Source organism: Ursus arctos, unplaced genomic scaffold, assembly GCF_023065955.2.
Source record: "Ursus arctos isolate Adak ecotype North America unplaced genomic scaffold, UrsArc2.0 scaffold_22, whole genome shotgun sequence".
In the NCBI taxonomy this organism is placed as follows: domain Eukaryota; kingdom Metazoa; phylum Chordata; class Mammalia; order Carnivora; family Ursidae; genus Ursus; species Ursus arctos.
The window spans coordinates 28,080,820-28,105,845 of record NW_026622897.1 but is presented as its reverse complement, the minus strand read 5'-3'; the positions used below and the strand labels follow the sequence as shown (position 1 = coordinate 28,105,845).

General features: G+C 43.2%; 2 protein-coding genes across 4 annotated transcripts; one reads left to right on the top strand and one right to left on the bottom strand.

The window, feature by feature from the left end:
- Positions 1 to 757: 757 nt before the first annotated feature.
- Positions 758 to 19,624, bottom strand: ACAD8 (acyl-CoA dehydrogenase family member 8). Its single transcript, XM_026505367.4, has 11 exons — positions 19,459 to 19,624; positions 14,514 to 14,614; positions 13,903 to 14,072; positions 11,198 to 11,307; positions 10,723 to 10,799; positions 10,183 to 10,320; positions 8,136 to 8,271; positions 7,943 to 8,040; positions 7,431 to 7,583; positions 6,665 to 6,767; positions 758 to 1,425 (listed from the first exon to the last, which is right to left on the bottom strand). The coding sequence occupies exons 1-11, from the start codon at positions 19,565 to 19,567 to the stop codon at positions 1,373 to 1,375; spliced, it is 1,248 nt and encodes a 415-aa protein (XP_026361152.2). The 5' UTR covers positions 19,568 to 19,624; the 3' UTR covers positions 758 to 1,372.
- A 115-nt stretch (positions 19,625 to 19,739) lies between these two features.
- Positions 19,740 to 24,917, top strand: THYN1 (thymocyte nuclear protein 1). Of its 3 annotated transcripts, none has more exons than XM_026505373.4 (8): positions 19,742 to 19,899; positions 20,108 to 20,175; positions 21,873 to 22,054; positions 22,834 to 22,902; positions 23,251 to 23,343; positions 23,895 to 23,990; positions 24,230 to 24,380; positions 24,712 to 24,917. In XM_026505373.4, exons 2-8 carry the CDS (start codon positions 20,124 to 20,126, stop codon positions 24,756 to 24,758), a joined length of 690 nt encoding a protein of 229 aa, XP_026361158.1. In that variant the 5' UTR covers positions 19,742 to 19,899; positions 20,108 to 20,123; the 3' UTR covers positions 24,759 to 24,917. The 3 variants fall into 3 exon arrangements, with proteins under 3 accessions (XP_048073036.1, XP_026361158.1, XP_026361157.1); XM_026505372.4 differs by having other exon boundaries at positions 20,039 to 20,175; XM_048217079.2 differs by lacking the exon at positions 23,895 to 23,990 and having other exon boundaries at positions 19,740 to 19,899; positions 20,039 to 20,175.
- The last annotated feature ends 109 nt before the right edge of the window (positions 24,918 to 25,026 follow it).

Below are 25,026 nucleotides of genomic sequence, written 5' to 3'. Positions count from 1 at the left end.
ACCTATTTTTGCTTCAAATCTGTACAGGAGCCTCAGAAGTGGATGCCAAAAAGCAGCCCCATTACTAGGGAGACCTTCATGTCCGATGCTCCACAGCAAACATTCTAAACATGGGTCTGTACCTGCTCACATTTCCTCCTTCCTTTACCTTCCAAGTTCAGGCTCAAATTGCCTCAGACCTTGATTACTTCCAGAACCTACAGACTGGACATGCATTATCTTTGTCCTTCCTCACTCATATTCATCCTGCTTATATAAGCATTCCAGAATGTTCTTATATACAAATTATCTCATCATATCTTCATAAAAACCTTCTCGGCTTCTCTACTACTTATGAAATAAAAACTACACTTTGATTTTCATAACTCTCCATCCAGATTCAATTTACATCTTCTTTCCATCCCATGTCAAGCCCAAAGCACAACAAAACAAAGTTGCAAACAGCTCCCACACAAATTCTGCACTTTTTCTGCTCCTGGTTCCTTCCTGTCTGATAGGAAAGGCTCCATTCCTGTCTGACTTTCTTGGTTCTCTTTACATATTATACATTTTTATAAAAGTTTAATTTTAATTTCTACCTTCTTTCTGAATCCCTTCCTACTTTATCACTTTTGCCAGATCACTCTCTTCTATACGCTTATCATTTCCTTGCACTCAGATAGAAAGAAAATATGCTCAAAGTACTTATCAGGAAGGGTTATAGAAACTTGAATAACATTCTTTGACCACACACTTGTAAAAAAGAAAGCAACAAATATTCAGAGTTCCAAATAACTTCAGCCCTTGAGATTCGGAAAGTGAACAAGTGCAGAGATACCCTAAATCACACTGAGAAGTAAGGTTTCCCAAATGCTCATTCTATCATGATTTACATTCACAGGAGTACTACAAAGGAAATGCAACCCACAGAAACCTTCTGCATCTTTAGCAGATCACAGGAAAAGATAGGAGGACATTTTTTCTCCATTTCTCCTTTCCCCCACCTTTGCTTTATCATCAGGAAAAACCCTCAACGGAAGTATTCAGATCCCTGGAAGAGGGATTCGGTGAACCACCAAAATGCAGACAAATCAAGACATGGGTCCAAGAAAGGACTCTGACTTGGTGTTGAGTCTTCACTGGTCACCTTTTTGCATTAGGAAAACAAGGTAGTGTGTCTTCTTGTGACATTCTCAACCAGGGCAGCTCCTCCAGTTCTGCTGAGGACTCTGTCCCAGTCTCATAGCTGATGCTGCTCCCAACACTTCGGGCCCACCTGGAAGAGCTCAGCCCTTCAATGTAATTCATGACTCATCTGCAACACAACAGTCCACATGAAAGCTCTGATTGGAGTTACACATTGACCATCATGCCCGAACATCAAGTCTGGGTGCTACTCCTGAAACAGGCTTCGAGAGATAAGCATCCTCATCACTTCATTGCTACCTGCAAGGGGGAGGAAGGATGAAGGATTTAGTCGCAGCAAAGTCTGAGAGCTTGGTAGAGCTTTAACCACGGGGCTCCAAGCCTCACTCGGGGTAGTAGTGGATATAAACCACAACTGTTGCTTTAACCCTGAGTGGGATGGGATTATCAGACTCCTCCCCAAAGTACGGAAAAATGTCAGGAAGTAAGGAATAAATGTACTCTTTAAAAACACCTCTCCTGGGAGAGGGGAAGATGGCTGCGTAGGAAGATGCTGAGCCCACCTCCTCCCATGGACACACTGAGCTCCTCCCATGGACACATTAAGGCTGCAACTATGTACAGTACAACTCCCTCGGAGAACCTAAACTCTAGCAGAACAGCTATTCCACAGCTAAAGCTATACAGAAAAAGTCACACTGAGAAGGGCAGGAGGGGCAGAGACCGCTGGGAACCAAACCCACGGCACAGTGACCCACGAGGAGAAGGATATCACAGGTGTGGAGGTCCTTCCTGAGGAGCGAGAAGTTCAAGTCCCACAGCAGACAGCCCCTGCCCTGGAGATCTTCACTGGGAAGATGAGGCCCCATAATGTCTGGCTTTGAAAATCAGTGGAGCTTAACTCTAGCAGAGCCAGGGAGCTACAGGAAACTGAGGCCCTAGTCTTAAAGGGCCCACACGCAGTATCAGTCTCTCGGAGCCCAGCACAGAGGCAGCAGATTGAAAAGCTCCTGGGTCATGCATGAGGGAGGTTTAATAAATAATTTCCAGGTGTGTGCCAGAGGGGCAGGGATCTGTAGGAACTTTGTCTGGGAATGGAAGTGTTAGCAAATGCCATTTTTCTTATACTCCTACAGTTTAGTTAGCCAGATGTTTCAGGAGCAAGATCTGACACCCACCCTACCTTGCTAGCACTGCTTGCCCCACCCTGGCATTCTCCTGCAGACCTGCCTGGCTCAACACGCTCAACCCAGCAGATGTCCCTCCAAGCAGGTACTAACCACCACCCCTGGCAGGCAGCCTCTGTGGGGACCAGTGCCTGCCCCCACCCAAAGTCCCTGCCGCCCACTAACACACCCACAAGACGCACAGGTGGGCCCTGCAGCCAGCCACCAGCATGCCCACAGTAGTTACAGCCCAGACACAGCAGCACAACACATGCAGACCACATAGGGGACACCTTGGGAGTGCCTGGATCTAGTGACCAGGAGGGATTGCGCTACTGAGCCCCCAGGATGCCTTCAATACAGGACATTCCTTTCAGGACCAAGAGAATCTCGCTTACCTGATACACAAAAACAAAAATGAGGAGACAAGAATATGTTCCAAGTGACAAAACAAGACAACACCTCAAAAAAAGAACCAAACAAAACAGAGATAAGGAACCTACTTGATAAAGTTTCAAAATAATGGTCATAAAGATGCTCAGGGGCCTTGAGAGAAGACTGGATGAACTTAGTGAAAATTTCAGCGAAGAGACAGAAACCATAAAACAAAAAACATCTGAAGAATACAGTAACTAAAATGAAAAATACACTAAGGGGAATCAACAGCAGATTACAGGATGCAGAATGGATCAGCAATCTGGAAGACAGGGTAGTATAAAGCACCCAAGGTGAGCAGCAAAAAGAAAAAAGAATTTTAAAAAAGGATAGGTTAAGGGACCTCTGGGACAACATCAAGCATACTAACATTTGCACTACTGGGGTCCCAGAAGGAGAAGAGAGAAAGAGGCAGAAAACTTATTTAAAGAAATAATGGCTGAAAACTTCCCTACTCTGGGGAAGAAAACAGACATCTAGTTTCTAGAAGTACATAGAGCCCCAAATAAGATAAATCAAGGAGATCCATAGCAAGTCATATAATATACATATATATAATAAATAAAATGGTAAAAATTACATATAAAGAGAAATCTTAAAAGCAGCCAGAGAAAAGCAAATAGTTGTACAAGGGAAAACACCCATAAGGCTATAAGCTGATTTTTTTAGCAGAAACTTTGTGGTATGATATATTCAAAGTGCTGAAAGAAAACACCCATAAGGCTATAAGCTGATTTTTTTAGCAGAACAAAGTGGTATGATATATTCAAAGTGCTGAAAGAAAAAAAACCAACCAAGATAGTCTACCTGGCAAGGAGAGATAAAGAGTTTTCCAGACAGGGGCGTCTGGGTGACTCAGTTAGTTAAGCGTCCAGCTCTTGATTTTGACTCAGGTCATGATCTCAGGGTCGTGGGATCGAGCCCCGCGCTGGGCTTTGTGCTCAGCACAGAGTTTGCTTGTCCCTCTCCTTCTGCTCCTTTCCCCTGCTTGTGTGCTCTCTCTCTTAAATAAATAAAGCAAATATATAAAGCAAATACTAACAGACATAAAGAGAGAAATTAACAGTAATACAATAATAGTAGGAGACTTTAACACCCCACTTACATCAATGGACAGATCATCCAGACAGAAAATCAATAAGCAAATAGTGGCTTTGAATGGCATGTTAGAACAGAAAGGACTTTAGGACTTCACAGATATATACAGAACATATCCAAAAATGTCAGAATACACATTCTGTTCAGGTACACTTGGAAGTGCACATTCTCTAAGATAGGTCACATGCAAGGAGGCCACAAAATGACTCTCAATACATTTCAGACAACTGAACTCATATTAAGCATTTTTTTCAACCACAATGGTATAAAACTTGAAATCAATTACAAGAAAAAAATGGTAAAAAAACACATGGAGTCTAAACGTGATATTAAACAACAAATGGGTCAACAAAGAAATCAAACAGGAAATAAAAAAAATACCGTGAGACAAATCAAAATGGAAAGACAAGTTCCAAAATCTTTGGGACACGGCAAAAGCAGTCTAATAGGCAAGTGTAGGAACTTCTTCTTCAAGGAACAAGAAAAATTGGGGCACCTGAGTGGCACAGTCAGTAGAGTTAGGGTTGTGAGTTCAAGCCCCATGTTGGGGTGGAGCCTACTTAAAAAAGAAAAAAACAAGAAAAAAGAAAAATCTCAAATGTACAATCTAACTATACACCCAAAGGAATTAGAAAAAAAGAATGAACACACCCAAAGTCAGTATTAGGAAGGAAATAATAAAGTTCAGGGTGAAATACATGAAACAGAGACTAAAAAAACTATAGAAAAGATCAGTGAAACCGAGAGCTGGTTCTTTGGAAAGATACACAAAATTGATAAATCTTTAGCCAGACTTATTAAGAAAAAAAAAGGGAGAAGTCGAGCGAATAAAATCAGAAATGAAAGAGAAGTTACAACCAACACTACAGAGACATAAAGGATTACAAGAGGCCACCATGAAAAATGATACACCAACAAAGTGGACAACCTCGAAGAAAGAAACAGATAAATCCCTAGAAACATACAATTTTCCAAGACTGAATCAGAAATAGAAAATCTGAATAGACCGATCATGAGTAACAAAACTGAATTATCAATCAAAAAACTCCCAACCATGAAAAGTCCAGGACTGGACAGCCACAGAGGGGAATTCTACCAAACATTCAAAGAAGAGTTAATATCTTTCCTTCTCAAACTATTTCAACTGTTGAACTACTGTGTTGCCCACCTGAAATTAATATAATATTATATGGCAACTATATTTCACATAAAAAAAAAAAAATGTACCTACAAAAGCACAGAAAAAGCCCCAGAGGAGATTTTTTGGACTTACGTATAAAAGGAATCCAGAATATTAGTTCTGAATGTGGAAACATGAATGATTTTTTTAAACTTTTCCTATATTTTATAAGCTTTCAACAATAAATATACCAATCAGAAAAGTGAATTTTAAAAGGACAAAAATATTTTCCCTGAAAGGAGGGATCAATTTCTTGCTTCATTTTTATAGCAGCTTTAATGCAAAGAGAAATATGAACCTCCATGAGGAATGGGCAATCACACATCTCAAATAAAATCAAACCTAAAATTGCAGATTTATCCTATAACAAAGTCCACGATGAAAGAAAGCGATACCAAAGTAAGACCAATGAGCCAAATTTTCTGTAAGTGGATGATGACATGGCCTCAAAAAAATGTACCTGGCTTTTCCCATTTCTTCTTACAAGGTTAAAAGACAGAGTCAGAATAAAGGTGAAGTTTCATGTTGTTAGACAACAAAGTTTACCTACTAAACTTGTCATTCATAAATGCTGGGTATGGAAGTAACTGCAGGAGTAATCAGAGGAAAAAGCCTATGGAGAACTTAAGCACCAGTGACCGAGCTCATTGGCATATTTCAGGTATGAGGTCTGCAGAAGAAAGCAGACTCTAACTTTTAGAAGCCTGTGATAGAACGTAACACCAGAGCAGTGGGTTTCAGAGTGTGGTTCCCAGACACACAGCAGCAGCCTCACTTGAAAACTTGTTGGAGATGCAAAATTCTCAGGCCTACCTAAGACCCCTGAGTCAGAACCTCTGGGGGTGGAGCCCAGCAATCTGTGTTCACAAGCCCTCTGGGTGATTCTGGTACCTCCTCAGGTTCAAGAATGCTTTGAAAATGACAGAGACCAATGCCCATGGGTCTCTCCTATGCCTCCCTGGAAGCAGCCCCACATTGTATCACTGAAAGTCACTTAAACAAGCTTTTGCCCCATCTGGCTCTCCTACAATGTAACCACCCCTGGCTGCCTATGCGAATAAGACAAGAGTCATGTAATTTCCAGACTTCTGCACTGGTGTGGAGCATGGAAAATGCCATGCTCTGAGCCGGCCTCCAGCAACTTACCCATTTTCCAGGCCAATCCAGTCTGTGATTGCCAGGAAAAATACCCACATGATTTAGTTTATACTGAAAAATCCATTAGCAATATTGATAGAGATATCATCAATTTATAGAAGTTGCCTGTGATCAAATTAGCTCACATTTGCCCTGTACAGAAGTTTTGGGATCCCTGAGGACCAAGCACTTCATAAAAGTCGATTACTGTTGACGTTTTCAAAATGCTTTCCCATATATTATCTGAGTTTGAGTGTTCTCTAAAATTTGCAAAGAAAAAGAGCAGAATGGAGTGACTTGATAGCTTACCCATGGACAAAGCAGAGCCCCCGACTCCCAAGCTAGTGCTCTGTATGACACCCACAAACACTTCCGGAGCAGGGTCAGGAGAAAGAGGAAGGAGGAAGGCAAAAGACAGACAGGGCCTGATGGAACCCTCAGAACCAGTGAGCGTGGGGACAGACAGGCTGAAGAAAGTGGCGATCCCAGAAGCATTCTGGAGAACGGCTCTGGCAACTTTTACCTTCTAGGATTTGATGGACTCTGGAGTCCCGCACATACTGCTGAACAGCGTAGTCCTTCAGGTAGCCATAGCCTCCATGCATCTGTAAAGCCTGGTTGCAGATCTTCAGGGAGACAGGGATGAGACATCTTTGATTGGGGGAACACATGACTTCTCTTTCTACCCCAGCCCCCAATCTGGCAGCCTGCTGTAAACTAATACGAGGAAGAACAACCTACAGATAACCAGCCAAGCCCAGAGAGGGGCTCCGTATTCTGTGTGGTTAGACAAGGGAAGTTCACCTACTAAATTTGTCAGTTCCCACCAGGCGGGCAACTCAGAGAGCTGTGCCGTTCTGGCTTTATTACCTGCCGGGGACAAGCAGGCCTGCAAGTACTTTGGCTGGGACTAGGTGACGCTACCTATGGTGCCATCTAGTGGCAATGCAGCCTCATGTGGGAATAGTTCTGCGCTTGACATTTTAAACATAGCATAGTGCTGAATTTGAGCAACAGGCATTGGGCTGCCCTGAACCTTCTTCCAAAGGTAGTGTCTCATCTAGAACACAGTCAAATGACAGTGACAGATTTGAATGTGTAATGGCACAGAGCAGGTAAAAAGTCAGCTCTGGGAGCTCCCAAGCAGGCCTCTCATGAGTTCATTTATATCCTTAAGCCCCAAGGTGATCTCGGCAGCATCCCAGGAGTGGACTAATGGCTCTCAACAGCCCTGGACTTAGCAGCTGCTCCTTGTCCACCCAAGACAGCCAGAGGGCATCATCACGCACAGCAAAGCATTCATCTGTAGCGAAGAGCTTGGCCATCGAGCACAGGGCCACTGCATCTTCCCGCTCCTCCTGCAGAGCCACTGCTGCGTTGCGGATTATCAGCCGTGAGGCCACCAGCCTCGTCGCCATATCAGCCAGTTTGAATCGCAGGTACTGCAGCGCCAGGGGAGAAGAGAACCGGACAGGACCCACAGGCTTAGACCAGCACCTGATCTGGGGCCCTCTATAAGACATCTCTCGTGAGGTCCCTTTTCTAACTGACCCCAAGCTTCAAAGTCCCTGCCTCTTCTACAGAGAAAAGGTACTGCCTCGTGAGTTCTAAGCCTACTTTGTTTGCCCTGTGCTTCCGTACCACCTCCTGAAAAAGATTACGGATAAAATTAGAACACATGTTCTCAGACGGGGGCAGCACTCTAGTGAAAACTCATAACCTCACCCTCCGAGAGAATGTGGGCCACAGAGCAGGTCTCATGCAGAGTGGAAAGCAAATGCAGGGGCCACTGGGAGATTACCTGGTTACTGGCCAGAGGCTCTCCGAACTGCTTCCGAACACTGAGGTAGTCTCGGGTGAGGACAACTGAAGCATGAGCAGCTCCTAGGGAGCAGGAAGCTGGAAAGGAAGAGTGCCAGCATTTCAGCTGAGCCAGGACAGTGCTGCTTGCCCCTGCCGGGCTACCTCCCTGTCCCACCCTGTTGTGTGCTCACCAACATTGATCCTCCCTCCATTCAGTCCTTTCATGGCAATGATGAAGCCCTGTCCCTCGTTTCCAATTCTGTTGGCCACGGGCACTGTACAGTCTTCAAAAATCACGGCACAGGTTGGCTGTGAATTCCACCCCACCTGGCAAAAATCAGGCACTGTATGGCTGCCCAACAGGGTGGCATTCAGGGCACTGACTCTTCACTTCAGCCTATAAGCCCCTGCCTGCTCTCTTCCCACACTGTTCTCTTCTTTGCTCACTACCTTAGGGCCATACTGAACTTTTTTTTTGGTTCCCCCAATAGGCCATCTACTGTTGTCTCTGCCCAGAATTCTTATGTTGCTTCTTCTAATACTCTGGATCTCATCTCATGACCTCTAGTGATCTCAAGTCATGACCTCTGGGAGTCCAGCCATATTACAGAAACTTTCAAGCTCTCCTCAGTGTCCTATCAACATGTTTTATCTCTTTTGTAGCACAGAGCAATACCAGATGGTACCTTGCTTATTTACATGTCCGTTGCCCGTCCCTGCTTGCTGACAGGTAAATCCTATGAGGGCAGAGCTTTGTCTTTGTTCACTGCTCTACCCCTACTGTTTACAAATGCTTGGCACACAGTGGGCACTCACCAACTGTTGAATGAATACAGAGGTGTCCTTCCAAATTTGCCTTACATTAAAAAATAAATAAAGCGAAACTAATAATTAAAAAAGAAATTTAAAAAGAAAGATAAATGTATACACTTAAAGGTGAGAGAAAACAAACAAACAAAAAAGGTGAGAGAAAACAGAAAACAAAAGGAAGAAAAGATACACTTTTTGTTTCTGGAACTTATTTGCGATTTTTCTCTAGGCACGAAACTGGACAGCTTTGGTGTTCTGTCAACAGATATCACAAATACTGAGGTGGATACTACCTATGTGTGTTGAAACAATCACTCACAAACAACCTAAATCAGTATAACTTGATCCTGTAAAATTATGTCAGACTATATAAGTCCATGTTGTATGATCCAAAGCAGACATTCCTAGAATTAAGATATTCCACAACTATTTATCTTATATATCACATATACAACTTAAATGCCACAATTACAGCTTATATACCTTATGCAGATAAGACAACGTATGTCTTCTAATTTCAAATAAGGCTAGGAGTGACTTTTGTATCCTCCTCCCCCCAGGAGCCAGCATCACGCTTTGCACATAGTAGGAATCTAGTAAAAACCTACTATACTATAAGTGAAAAGGGGCACTAAAAACTCTAACTCTTTGGCAGTTTACAAAATATCAGGAAAGCTCATGAGGGGAAATATGGAAATCCTAGGAGCTATGAAAGGAGAAGTATAGTTAGGGGTCACTTCATTACCTGACTTCTCCCCCCAAATCCTAAGTATAACAGTACATATCGGAGGGAGATGACTATTCTGGTCCCCCAGCCTAACAAATCTGAATGGGTCTCATCTTACTACCAGCTACAGCTACGGAACCACACTTGTACTATTCATGGTCTGGCCCTGGGATTGCCATATCCCAGGAATGTCTTTTCAAAGCACCTATGGAAACACTCTCCCTCTTACATTACTGAAACACTCACAACCATCTCCAATGAGTTTTGTTTTGTTTTATTTTTATTTAAAGAAGAAAAGTGACCCATATGCTTTTCACCCCTTAGACTTGTAGTCACCACCAGATCTGTAAATGTTTCTTCCTGGGATAAAAGAATGTGCCAGAATAAGAAGCTGGATAAGAAACACAGGCCAAAAGTGGAGGCAGGACAGATGTCAGAGAAATCCCTCACACTAAAAAGACAGGTAGCTCATGAAACTTACTGGTGCACTTTCCCATTTTTGCCAGTGGTATGGTATTCTTTCAGCTGTGCCCTATTCTATTCCATATGCTCCTGCTGAAATCCTAATAGAAGCAACTGCATGCAAGTCAAGTTAGCAAGTAGGTAACCTATTCCCTGAAATAGAACAGAGGTTGGTCTGGCAGGTGGCAGACTCTTGAATTGTTTGAACTTGAATTGTTTCGTGTCCAATAGCCACTCACCTTTTTTTCCTTCTTGCCAAAGCTGAGGCCAGGGGTCCCCTTCTCCACAACTATACACGAGATGCCTTTGGGGCCTGGAACTCCTGTTCGGCACATGACCACGTAGATGTCTGATTCACCTCCACCACTGATGAAGGCCTGGGGGTTGGAGAGGGGGTGTACAGGGATCAGGAAACACATCCGTCCCTGGAGCCTAACACCTGGGAAGACAATCGGAGTCCTTCCGATAGTAGGACTCCTAAGAGGCATGATGGCACAGAGAAATGAAGGAGGGGTAAAAAGAACCTGTGCTGACTGGGGGGTCAGGGATCTAGCTGATGAGACCATAAAAAGGACAGACAAAAATGAGCAAGATTATTTGGAATCAGATCAGAAGAGCGAGAAAGTGAAGGTAAATAAAGGGAAACAGATCAGAGGTTCTCTACCCAACGTGTAAAACTCCTAGGAAATATTAACTCGCAGATAGCAAGGATCCAGGCGATGTCAGCAGGAAGATGGGAACAATCTCCAAGGTGTTCGGTAAGGTGGGCATGCTGGTACCTTGGAGCCATTGAGGATGTAATGATCTCCTTGTCGTTTCGCTGAGGTCAAAAGGGAGGCAGCATCACTGCCACTTCCTAAGGCAGAAATCAAAAGGAAGCAGAAAGGATGGGAGAGAAAGTCAGTGAAGGTAAGGGGGCCCCAGCATGGTTCCACTTCCAAGGAAATCTTCCCTTATAACCAACAGCTCAGCATTTCATACTTTAAAACACAGACAGCCAGAGGAACTCTCTCTATTTGCTGAAAACTGTGGACAGCAATTAGACCATTTTCCACCTCCCAGCACACTGAATACAAGGAGGCGCCAATCTGCAGCCTGGAGACACTCTGCCCTAGAGCCCTCTTAGGTTTGTGACACTCCACGACCAACTTCATGGTAAACAAGTGTCATATGTGTCACTAGCACGAGACAGTACCGAGTGATTTCGCCTCAGCAGCATCCCCTGCTACATCTCACTGTCAGTGGCAGACCCACCTGGTTCAGTGAGGCAGTAGGAAGCAAACTTCTCCATGGTACAAAGCGGTGGGCAAAATTTGTGCCTCTGTTCCTCATTTCCAAAGGTATCAATCATCCAGACACACATGCTGACCGGTACGCCAAGAAGAAAAGACAATGATAGAGTTAATATGGAGAAAAGGAAATCTGAGGGGGGAAGGGATGGGGAAGGAAAACACAAACAGCAAAGCACAGTGAAGAGGAACAGAGAATAGGAACAGAAAAGTCGCCACTGAGAAGATTCAACTTTAAAGGGAAGGCCTGGCCGAATCTCCAAGGAACTGCTGAAAAGGAAAAACAGCTGGAGGCATCACAATGCCGGATTTCGAGCTGTACTACAAAGCTGTGATCACAAAGACAGCATGGTACTGGCGCAAAAACAGACACATAGACCAATGGAACAGAATAGAGAACCCAGAAATGGACCCTCGGCTCTTTGGGCAACTAATATTTGATAAAGCAGGAAAAAACATCCGGTGGGAAAAAGACAGTCTCTTCAATAAATGGTGCTGGGAAAACTGGACAGCTACATGCAAAAGAATGAAACTTGACCATTCTCTCACACCATACACAAAAATAAACGCCAAATGGATGAAAGACCTCGATGTGAGACAGGAATCCATCAAAATTCTAGAGGAGAACATAGGCAGCAACCTCTACGACATCGGCCAAAGCAACCTTTTTCATGATACATCCCCAAAGGCAAGAGAAACAAAAGATTAAAATGAATTTATGGGACTTCATCAAGATTAAAAGTTTCTGCACAGCCAAGGAAACAGTCAGAAAAACTAAGAGGCAGCCCACGGAATGGGAGAAGATATTTGCAAATGACACTACAGATAAAGGACTGGTATCCAAGATCTACAAAGAACTTCTCAAACTCAATACACGAGAAACAAATAAACAAATCAAAAAATGGGCAGAAGATATGAACAGACACTTTTCCAATGAAGACATACAAATGGCTAACAGGCACATGAAAAAATGTTCAAAATCATTAGCCATCAAGGAAATTCAAATCAAAACCACACTGAGATACCACCTTACGCCAGTTAGAATGGCAAAAATAGACAAGGCAAGAAACAACAATTGTTGGAGAGGATGTGGAGAAAGGGGATCCCTCCTACATTGTTGGTGGGAATGCAAGTTGGTACAGCCACTCTGGAAAACAGTGTGGAGGTCCCTTAAAAAGTTAAAAATTGAGCTACCCTATGATCCAGCCATTGCACTACTGGGTGTTTACCCCAAAGATACAGACGTAGTGAAGAGAAGGGCCATATGCACCCCAATGTTCATAGCAGCAATGTCCACAATACCTTAATCGTGGAAGGAGCCGAGATGCCCTTCAACAGATAACTGGATCAAGAAGTTGTGGTCCATATATACAATGGAATATTACTCAGCTATCAGAAAGAACGAGTTCTCAACATTTGCTACAACATGGACGGCACTGGAGGAGATAATGCTAAGTGAAATAAGTCAAGCAGAGAAAGACAACTATCATATGATTTCTCTCATCTATGGAACATAAGAACTAGGATGATCAGTAGGGGAAGAAAGGGATAAAGAAAGGGGGGGTAATCAGAAGGGGGAATGAAACATGAGAGACTATGGACTCTGAGAAACAAACTGAGGGCCTCAGAGGGGAGGGGGGTGGGGGAATGGGATAGACCGGTGATGGGTAGTAAGGAGGGCACGTATTGCATGGTGCACTGGGTGTTATACACAACTAATGAATCATCGAGCCTTACATCGGAAACCGGGGATGTACTGTATGGTGACTAACATAATATAATAAAAAATCATTTAAAAAAAAATAAAATAAAGGGAAGACCTGGGTTAAAACATATTCGTGGTGGGGTGCCTGGGTGGCACAGCGGTTAAGCGTCTGCCTTCAGCTCAGGGCGTGATCCCGGCGTTCCGGGATCGAGCCCCACATCAGGCTCCTCTGCTATGAGCCTGCTTCTTCCTCTCCCACTCCCCCTGCTTGTGTTCCCTCTCTCGCTAGCTGTCTCTGTCTCTGTCAAATAAATAAATAAAATCTTAAAAAAAAAAACCAAAAAACATATTCGTGGAACACGTACCACCCAGAGATAACCAGGGCCAAAGTATTTCTTACTTGGATGTTCATGCTACTTCTAGGTTCAATGGGTTCCCTAAAAATCAAAGAGTTATATGTACTTTGACAAATTCCTGGGGGCTTCATCTTTGGGTTGAGGAAGACAGGAACAGGGCCCTGACCACTATCCTGGAGAAGTCTGTTTGCTTCCAGCTCAATCTAGGATTTGGGAGAAGGAGGACAGACCTCATTCTCTAAGAAACATACAAAATGACAGACTCAAGTCCAAGAGGCAGCAGCAGACCTAGAATGAACTTTTATCTTTTTTTGAGAGAGTGAGTGAGTGCATGTGCTTGCGAGTAAGGCGGGTGGGGAGCCCAACATGGGGCTTAATCCCACAACCCTGAGATCACAACCTGAGTTGAAATCAAGAGTCAGACACTTAACCGACTGAGCCAAGCAACCCAAGCGCCCCACCCCTTTTTTTTTGAGAGTAGAGTGAACTTTTATAGTCTGGTTCCTCAATGGCAATCAACTTGAAAAGATGAACTTTTCCCTATTTACCTGAAATTTCCCAGTCAACCCAATGAATACTTCACTGTGCTCACCAAGCTTTGGCACTCACTTGTGGATGCTAATATAGGCTGTGGTGCTGGTGCAGCCTGTAGCCAGGGCCTCAAAGATGACAGATGTATCGAGCCGTGACAGTCCAGACCCACCCACATCTGTTCGTACGTAGACTCCCCCAAAGCCGAGCTGAGCAGCTTTGCGCATTGCGTCCACTGGGAACAACTCCTACGTACAAAAGAGAACAGGGTCATCAGTTAGGCATTCACAGATGGACGTTTCTTTAAAGGGCACAATGAGGGATTAAGATGTTCGCATTTGGGAGAGTGTATATATTATCTTAATAGGCTATTTGTTATCTCTAGTAGCAGTTAAAATGCATTCTATAAGCACGATTTTCTAGCATTAAAGTTCCTTTTAATCATCAATAGAATTGCCTTGGTTTTAAGAGTGTCCAAATCTTTGTACAATTAAAAACAAAACAAAAACAAAAACAAAACTAGTCTTTACAAGATGAGGAAAGGAATCACAACATTACCAGTACTCTCATTTGCATTAAGAGTTGTGCGAGGAGAATAAACACGGAAGAGTTAGGACTACAAGGGGATGAAGACAGGGTCACCATAGGAGGCATCTGCTGGAATGTCTAGCCACAAGGAAAATTCCCACCTTCTGGTCCCACTCTGCCATATTTGGAGCCATCTCCCGGGCAGCAAAGTCAAAGGCCACTTTCTGAAATTCTTTTTGCTCTTCATTCAGTCCCAAGGAAGCTGTGGATAAGACTGCATATATTCAGTTCCAGGACAGGGGTCAGGGAAGAGTAGTGCCAAGATCAAGAAACATGAAGTTGAGACAGGGACATGCTGCAGCATTTCTCTTATACAGTACAAACTTTAACATCCATAGAATGGCCTTGTCCACCATTAATGATTTCTCTGATACATCATCTCCTTTTCCCTTTTTCTTTCCTCCCCAGTGGTTTGGCTGGCTCTTATTCTTTCAGTACTCTTATTTATCTCTTCCTCTTCATAAATCCACATTAAAAAATAGTAAACACACACTGACATTAGTAAAAAAATAGTAAACATTTCTTTCCCTTTAGGATGTCCTACCTTTTCTGTATTGGTATCCTGGGAAAATCTGTCCTATCTATGAATCTCTATAGCTGTCTGTCTGTTTCAACATATTCATTTTAAAAGATCACTTGGAAAAGGAAGATATGTATACTTTGGTTTACCTTTCAAATTAAGGAAAAGATCCCCTAATAAGGCTGTACATTTGGCAAATCGCAGACATTCACTGATAACACTGATGATGAAAAAAGTCTTCCAGTGTTGAAAACATGGTTAAGGCCTTACTATATCTGTTTTTACCCAATGGACTCAGAATTCTCAGAACATTTTCTATCATAAACTATCAGTGATGTGACTTTGGGTAACTCCTTCACTTTGGGGTTTAAGATACTTAAAAGCCAAGGACAATGAATTGACTGACATCACCAGGTAGGTAGTATGGCCTTATTAGGAGAAGTTTCTCTAGAACCTTAAACATCTAATAAAAGACTACTAATCTAATCAGAGGTGATATTCTTCAGGAGAAAGAGAACTTTATCTACCAACATAAACATAACTATTAATTTACAATATGATTACTTCATGCATTTTCTTTAAATAGCCACTTCCCAAATGACATGAACACCATTTTTTACAGATTTTTTTTCAAAAACTGCACAGAGTAAGATGCGACTGAATTAGAAAGCAGACATCCAAGTCAACTAGCTAGTTAAGTAAGATGTAAAATATTTTTCCTATTTCGCAAAGTGATGCAGACTTCCAGCTAGCAGCAAGCCAGAGCTGAAAGTAAACGGCCTCAGCAAAGCTCCCGTGAAAACCACCACCTTTTGGGGATAGTGTAGCCAATTTAGAAAAGATGGGACGACACATCCTGGGAGTCTACATCGGGATCGGCAACCTACACAGAGTGAATCAGACTTACATTGTTCATGTTTATGTCTCTCTTGTTGTCTCTTACTACTGTCATTTTGAAAGGACCACATGCTGCAGGTGTGTAGGAAAAAATAAAGTGTATGCCTATACTTTTCCAAGCGAAGCCCTGAGGGACAGCGGTGGCTGTAAAACATAAGGCAGAAAGAACTGCTGCACTCTATTACCTTCTCAGGTTTCATCTTTTAGTGCTAAAGACGTGGTCATTATGGGGTGATGCTAAAGAGCATTAATGTAAGACTATGGAGCCATACTCGACAGTAATTTATTTCAGTGCCTAATAGCAATGCATAGTCCTCCCACTAGAGAAGAAGAGCAGGTGGCAGGCATGGGCAGCAGTAGTGGCTGGCTATGTGAGCCAGGAGAAAGCAGTCTGTCTGTACTGGGGAAACTCAGAAAGGAATACTTGTGAGGATTAGAGATTAGGCTACTTTGAGAAGCCTAGCGTAGAAACTTATGTTGGTTGTTACTCACAGGAATACGTTTAGGGATAAATAATTCAGGGTTCCTGACTGAGAGTCAGGTCATTTGTTTGCAGAAGTCTTGAAGAAATGCTCTTGCAGATCATAGCTCAAAGACCATTCACAAAAGAGTATTTATTGAATGTCTACCGTGGAACAGTGCTGGGGTTACAAAGATGAATACAGTCCATTCACACAAAGGTTATCATAAATATGGTGATAATGTAAATCTTACAGTATAAAGAGAGGTGCTACAGAATTTCAGGCCCAGCAAGAGCTCAATAAATGTTTACTGTTATTATTATTAGAGTAAAACAAGTAGTTCAAAAAACAAAATGTTCAAGAAATAGGTTTGAATTGTATCCTAAGTAAACAGGGAATAGGTGTTTGCAAATCTTAGGTGCAAATATATACATTTTGAAATGTAATATCCAACCCAATTTTTGATAAGGGAATGCTAATAAAATGAGAGAGCTGCCTGGTGGAAAAAAGTGGAAAAGGCAAGCTAAAAAGCAACTTATACACAAGAAAGCATGGTAACTAAATAAAAATACCTGAGTTCCCAAAATACATTAAAAACAAACAAAACAAAAACTAGACTTCACAAAGTTGGCTGGAGTTACTAGCAGAGTTCAAGAAGCCAACACACAGAGTAAAATGTAAAATGGCAAAGCTAAATAGAAAAAGGGCCTGCTGCTCCTGAGTGACTCAGTCCATTAAGCATCTGACTCTTGATTTCAGCTCAGGTCATGATCTCAGGGTCATGAGAGCCAGCCTGGGTTGGGTTCTGCTCTGGGTGTGGAGCTTGCTTAAGATTCTCTTTCCCGGCTGAAGGGAAAGGGGAACTCTCCTATACTGTTGGTGGGAATGCAAGCTGGTGCAGCCACTCTGGAAAACAGTACGGAGGTTCCTCAAAAAGTTGAAAATAGAGCTATCCTATGACCCAGCAATTGCATTACTGGGTATTTACCCCAAAGATACAAATGTAGGGTTCTGAAGGGGCACCTGCACCCCAGTGTTCATAGCAGCAATGTCCACAATAGCTAAACTATGGAAAATATCCAGGTGTCTATTGAATGGATAAAGAAGATGTGGTGTATATATATATACAATGGAATACTACTCATACACATACACACACACACACACACACACACACACACACACACAGAGAAATCTTGCCATTTGCAACAACGTGGATGGAACCAGAAGGTATTATGCAAAGTGAAATAAGTCAATCAGAGAAAGACAATTATCATATGGTCTCACCCACATGTGTAATTTAAGAAACAAAACAAAGGATCATAGGGGAAGATAGGAAAAAATAGAAGATGAAATCAGAGATAAGCCATAAGAGACTCTTAATCATAGGTAACAAACTGAGGTTTGCTGGAGGGGACAGAGGTGGGAAAATGGGGTAACTGGGTGATGGACATTAAGGAGGGCATGTGATGTAATGAGCATTGGGTATTATATGAGACTGATGAATCACTGACCTCTACCCATGAAACTAATAATACATTATTTGTTAATTAATTGAATTCAAATTAAAAAAAAAAGATTCTCTCTCTCCCTCTCCCTCTGATAACTTCAGTTATACCATTGTAAAATGAGGGGCCTGCACTCGATATTGAGTAAATTTCCTCATCTGTAGAATGAGGGAAGTATGCATAATGAATATATGTAACATATAATAAATAAAATACAAATTATAATTCTCTTAAAAATCATTTTTTACTTATTAAAATATGCAATGAAACAAATGTTTGTTAATCACTCCACTGATATTCTAGGATGTAGAATGATACATTGAAAGGGCAGTTTCCTTTCATTTTACTAATTAAGAGATACTTTGTTTTAAAAAGGTGTAGAAGTACCTCACTGGCTAAAGCTACACAACCAGCTGCTGGAAATACTCCCGCATATGTAACCTATTTGTTAGTTAGTACTGAATATTAACCTAGTATTGAATCTATTTGTTGCCAGAACAACTCCTTTTTTGCCTTGGAATCAGCAGGAGTGACCTTGTTTACCTAATTCCAATTGCTAGAACGGGCAGCAACTTGCGAAGGAGTTTTAGGACACGGAGAAGAAAACGGTATTCTATACTAGTGTATACCATAGATCTGGGTGTCAATTTAAGGGATTCATACCGAATCTGTTACAAAGAAAAGTGACATTTATTAAAAAGATTTTTTTTTTTTTTTCCAGAAGAAAAAACATGATTAGGTAGTGGACAGAGTCATAAAGTGGCTGGGCATCCCTAGGGGGCCTAGGCCCACATCACTCCTGTTATTCACATCCAAATTATTTGCGTGGTCCCTGAAGACATTCAGGTCTGTCAACTCTGGGTAGTTTCCCATTTTCAGTCATAATTATTTCTCAATGGGAATTTTACCAGTAAAAGTGTTTCATAACTACAGGTTGTAAGTCACAAAATTTATGTGAGCAAATCTTGAATCACTTAAAGAAGGAGCATTGCTTTATCTACCACAACCAGCCCCAAGCTATCTACATTTTTACTACCTTTACAACTGTAAACAACATAGGATTAACACAAAACAAAGCCAGGGGTTTCTGTGCACCTACTACTTATCTGAAAGCAGGGATAATAACAGAATCTACCTCAGAGTTGTGAGGATCATTATAAAACCCTTAGTTATTGTATTCATAAGTAAATGAATTTATTTACTTATTAAACCTGGTATCAAGAGGTTGATACTACCAAGTACGTTTATGGAAGACCTGAACAATTAGCAAATATCAACAACAAAGATTAAGCTGTATTTTCCTTTCTTCAACTATCTTCAGAGGGCCCCTGTGACATAGGCAGGAGGGAGAACAGAGTTAAAATGCCAGAGGGCGGCCTGGAGCACCCGTTTCCGACGCCAGGCTAGTTTGGGAGTGGGGTGGAAGAGTAGCAGACGAGGCCCAGGGGCGCAACAGATGGAGGCCGCAGAGAGTGAGGGAGGTCAGAGAAGCCAGCCAGGTGGACAGAATGGGGAGATCGGCCGGCGGGAAGGGGCAGGTGGGCCCGGGGGTGATGGCCCAGGTGACCGCCCAGGGCGAGCCGGGGCTGACAAGCACTCTGTGGGCGCTGAGACCACGGCACCCCCTCCTCGCCCGGGGACCGGACGAGGTGAGTCTTACGGTCTATGCAGGAGACCAAGCTCCGGCGGCCGCTCTTGGCTGGGGCCCGCAGAGCGCCGCGCGAGCGGTAGAGCCACCCTCTCAGCCGCCAACATCCGCTCCGCAACATAGCAGCAGCTCCTACTCCGGCCAGAACCAGCTCGCAGGAACCTGGTCCAGGACACCGACCCGCAGTGCACCCTGGGAGCTGTAGTGCACCTAGCGGCCCTCACGGCCCGGATTCAGGCGGGCCTGCTTAAAGAGCGGGACTACAACTCCCAGAGATCCCTACGGCCGCGGTGCGAAAGTGCCGTATGTTACTTAGAGCGGGGTGGACTCTGTTGCCGGCCTTCGGCGCCTGGGTGGGGTTCTGTATGCGGAGTCGTGGGATCAGTGGCTCGGGAGAGTGGTGACTGAATGAGAGAAGGATCAGGGAGAGAACCGAGGAGACTTTAGCGGCAGGTTATGCAAGATGGAGATGGGGGTGTAGATAACTGGGGAGGATTTGAGGGGCCCAAGCCCAGTTGCATCTGTTCTCCGCAAAAGCCCCTCGGGGCTGAGACTCAGATTCCTCTCATTGTTTCCATCTTGCTCTGCGCAGGTTTCTGGGGGCAGATAACAGAGCTGCGTCTTGTTTCTCTTGGTTGATTTGGAATCCTCTGCTCTTCAGCTCCCGCAGGAAAACCATGCCGAAACCCCGGAAGAGGCTCGCCGGGGCTGCTGGGCCTGCTGGGCCAGGTGAGCTGCACCTAGGCTGCAAAAAGGCAGCCCTGTAAAGCAAGTTTCTCTAGGATCTGTTTAATACTGTTCACTTTCAGGGCTCCTGGGTGGCTCAGTCCGTTGAGCGTGGGACTCTTGTTTTCCGCTCAGGTCATCATCTTAAGAGTGGGATGGAGCTCAGCGGGGACACTGCTTCTCTCGTCCCTCTCCCTCTGCTCATATCCAAGCTCTCACACACACCGTCTCTCAAATAAATAAATAAATCTTAAAAAAAAAAAATACTGTTCACTTTCAACTCCCTGCCTATGGGGAAAATCCTTTGTGGATTGTTTTTTGTTAATGTTATCCCTAATTGCCCTCCATCTTCTTTTCTCTTCCCACCAAGCTTATACCCAGAGCCTCTTCTGTTTGTTCATTGAAGCAATAGTTGTTTCGTGTAGATACGGGGTGGGTTGTACAAAGGTAAAGAACATACGGTTGTGCTCTCATGGAAAATGCAAACAGACATAAGTGAAAGTGTCTTAGAAAACCACGGCTTAAGGGTATGAGAGCAGGGAGGAACACCTTGAGAAGGAAGTGGAACTTGAGTCCATCCTTAAAGAATGGAAAAGCTTCCCACAGGCAAAGAAAACAGGATGCCATTTTTATATTCACAAGGATGAATGGAAGATGAAGAACAGGAACAAAGCAACTGAAGGTAGAGAATGTGCTTTTGGACTGACTACAACACACTGTGTTATTTAACAACACATAATGGTGTTTGCAGTGTGCTTAACTCCAAAGGGACCACCTAAAAACTAGGCTAGGGAGGATCTAACTACTAGACATCTATAAATGATACTTAATGAGAGCTGATGTAGGAACTGGGACTTAATTCAGAGGTGGTGTAGTATGGTCATTAAGTGTGGATTCAGATAGACCAGGGGACAGTTCCTGATTATACCATTTACTGAAATGTGTAATCTGGGGCACATTTAGCAGATGAACAGAACATTTCATACATTATGTAGATTAACTGAGTTATTGTGAGGGTAACAAATAGAGCTTATATAGTAAGAATTGAACAACTGTTAGCTATTGAGTGCCTACTATGTTCCAGGCACATTTTCTCTAATTCTCTTTGGAAAAAATCATCTTTGCCACGTCTGCGAAGTCCAGAATGAACTGTCTTATCCAACGTCTCTCTTGGCACCTTGGTACCTTCAAGGAGCAGGAGGCAGGCCACAAAGCACAGTAAGCAAGCAAAAAAAAGAACCACGAGATGGTGATGAGAATAATATTTACTGAGCATTTATTATAATGCCAGCCATTATTTAAGCCCATTGTTTGCATTACATTATTTAATCTTCAAAATAAGTCTGTGGAGTAGGTGTTCAGTTTCCTTATTGGAGAGAGAGCCTCAGCAAAGGCACAGAAGAGAGTGAGGGAAAGAAAAGAATATACTTAATAGAAACCAGGGACTCTATCAGTCCCAACCCAGGACCACGTACGCTATTCTTATCCCACTCAATGGATAATCCAGGAGATACCCTGTAAGGTGGGCATTCCTGTCCCATTTTTATAGAGAAACTGAAGTTCAGCAATTCAGCTGCTACTGCCAGTAATTGACAGATCCAGGATTTGGATCCAGGTCTGATTCCAAAGCATGTGCTTTCCCCACAATAGAGCGTTACTTCTCAGCAGGCATGACCAGTTTCTTTTTGCTTCCATTGCAGACAATAAGGGACCAGCAGGAAAACGTACCAAGACTAAGAACCCAGCAGGGGCATCAGCTACAATGGGTAACTCCAGCCCGGAGAAGACTTCAGCCTCTAAAGACAGTGGGAAGAATCTAAGTAATTACTGGCTGATGAAGTCCGAGCCAGAAAGCCGACTAGAGAAAGGTGTAGATGTGAAGGTGAGACTAGGTATCTCATCCCGTCAAGTTGTTTTTTCAAGTAAGAAGTGAATATGGGACACCACAGGGTTCCATCACCAGCTTCTCTGAAGGGTAGGGTTAGGAAAAAGATTATAAGGAATAAAATTAGCAGGACTTATTACCAGCAACTGTCTTGTGAATCCTTTATCTAGGGCAGGGGGTGACAAACTTTCTCCATAAAAGGCCAGATAATAAATATTTTAGGTTTCTGGGTCTTAAGGTTGCTGTTTCAGCTCTGCTGTTATTGCAAGAAAGTGGCTATGAGCAACAAGTAATCCGATGGTGTGGCTGTGCTCCAGTAACAAAATCAGGCATGGGCATGAAGCTATAGTTTGCCAACCCCTCACCTGGGCAACATTTCAATCTTGGGTTGCCTTACTCTTGCCACCTACCATACTCCTACGTATCTCTCTGCCAACAGTTAGTATTTATTCAGTGAATTAAATCAATTTTAATAACAGCCTGGAGAAAATAGAAATATATAATATTTAATGAGTGAAATACAAATAACCGACAGATTATTTTATCATCTAGATTATCTATTCAACTAAACCTTTTAATTAGCAAGGATAACAAGGCAACACAAAGCGTACTCTACATTTGCCCAGTAGAAGTGGCTCTGTGGAACTACTTCGCAGGAAACTACAGACTTCCACTACAGCAACTAGTACCCTCAACATAGGGGAAGAAACTGTCTACTTCCATATACTACCAAATGGCCCTAAGACTGTTTAATGAATTCATTTTCTGTTGCCTAGTTCAGCATTGAGGATCTTAAAGCACAGCCCAAGCAGACAGCATGCTGGGATGGTGTTCGCAACTACCAGGTAAGAGGGAAAGAGCAGGGCCTGAGACCCAGGGTCAGAGAAATGCCTGCCTCCTTCCTAGGACTTATTCAGTAGCAAAATCTCTTGGCCAACATTGTTTTTTGCCAGATCCCAAACCTGAACATGTATTCAAAACTACCCTAATTCCTCTGCATGCAGTTTACAAATGGCCTGTGTTCTGGCCAATGTCTGCATACAAGTCTGGGTATCTTGGCAAAGGCACGTACTGAATTGGAGAGAAGCTGCAAAAAAAAAAACTCCTCTAAAAAAAAGCAGACTTGATTTCCGCTAACTAGTGTTTTCCAGGGGGTGAGGTGGATAGTTGTTGTTTATTGTCCCCTGGGATAGGCCCGGAACTTCCTTCGAGCCATGAAGCTGGAGCAAGAAGCCTTCTTCTACCATAGCAACTGCAAAGAGCCAGGCATTGCAGGACTTGTGAAGGTTAGTTGTACGAGCATTCGTCTTAATCCCTCTCCCTTCAGGGAGACTTCCTCATATAGATATAAAGGAACACAGCTTAGATCAGTAACAAAAAAAGAAGTACTCTCCTCCCCTTCCCTGATGTCACAAGAATATGGAAAAACCAGCCTGGCCCCTTCCAATACAGCAAGGACTATAACATGGCAGGCCTCATTTCAGGTCCCCCTGGTACAGACTTCATTTCTGTGCCTTGGTCTTTCACTCAAAAACAGACCTGATGATAGCTCTTCCAAACCAGGAGTTATTAAGATAAGATTATTAACTGCAGGTGGAAAAACAGTGGTACCAATAATAAACTTTAATACTTGGTTTTAAACCTACTTTTAAGATTTTTGTCAAAACAGGTTTGATTTCCTGGGCTTGCTCTAGATTGTGTTATTTCCAGATTTAGTGGCCCTACAGCACGAAGAGCTGAGTATGTGCAGGGTCAGAAGTGAAAGTTGGACTTGAATTAAAAATTGGCCATGGAGCTGACTACAGGCAAATGATCTGAGACTTGGTTTTGGTTTCAGATTGTGAAGGAGGCTTACCCAGACCACACACAGTTTGAGAAAAACAATCCCCATTATGACCCATCCAGCAAAGAAGACAACCCCAAATGGTCCATGGTAAAGACTACTATTTTTCCTATTTCATGAGAGGAAACGGATGGACAATGAGAGGGAGGAAGAAGGTGTGCGGTGTCTTTAGGTTAAGGTACAGAGTCCAGCTCTTACACTCAGATGAGGTTACCCTGGCTTTGGGGATAAGAACAGAACACTGGCAGTCCTGCCCATAAGGCCCTCCCACAAGAAGCTAAAACACACCGTGGACAGAATCGACCTGAACGTGTCTTTCTGTCATACAGGTGGATGTCCAGTTTGTTCGGATGATGAAGCGTTACATTACCCTGGCTGAGCTCAAAACCCATTACCAAGCTCACAAAACCACTGGAGGCCCCTTAAAAAATATGGCTCTCTTCACTCGCCAGAGACTCTCAGTTCAGCCCCTGACCCCAGGTAAGAGCGGGCCCTTTGCTTTATGTTACCCACATACCAGGAGGACTCCATGAACTCACATTTACTAGTGATTAAACTTGGGCATGGTATTGAACTTTTCTGAGCTGGTCTCCTCACCTGTAACATCCATGAGGGAGGAAATATGTCCGGAGTTAGCCATTACTACGTACCCACTACCTCGCAGTGCTTGGGACATACTGAACCACTCCATAAACAGTTTCTGAATGAATGACTACTGCCTCAGTAACAATGTGAAATGCCCAGCACAACCTCCCTGTTCAAGGGGAGACACACAAATAATACTTTGCTTTCTTTTCCCCTTCTTTGGTAGAGGAGTTTAATTTTATTTTGAGCCTGGAGGAAAAGGAGCCAAGTTAACTGGAACACTGTTGCTGGAATGCGCAAGACATTACTTCAAAGAAACCAAGCTTTTATAAGACGAAAGAAGGTGTGTGGCGGCTCGCGTGTTACGTTCACCTGGCCTTGTGTACATAGGTGGTTTTCGTGTACCTTTTCCAATAAAACATTAGAATCAAAGTCAGGAAGCTGTTCTTTTAAAATGGCATTGGAATAGAATACTCCACCGTAGATCTTCTGCCCCTTGATAAGATGCCCGCTTATTTCTACCATCTTCCTTTACTGTAGC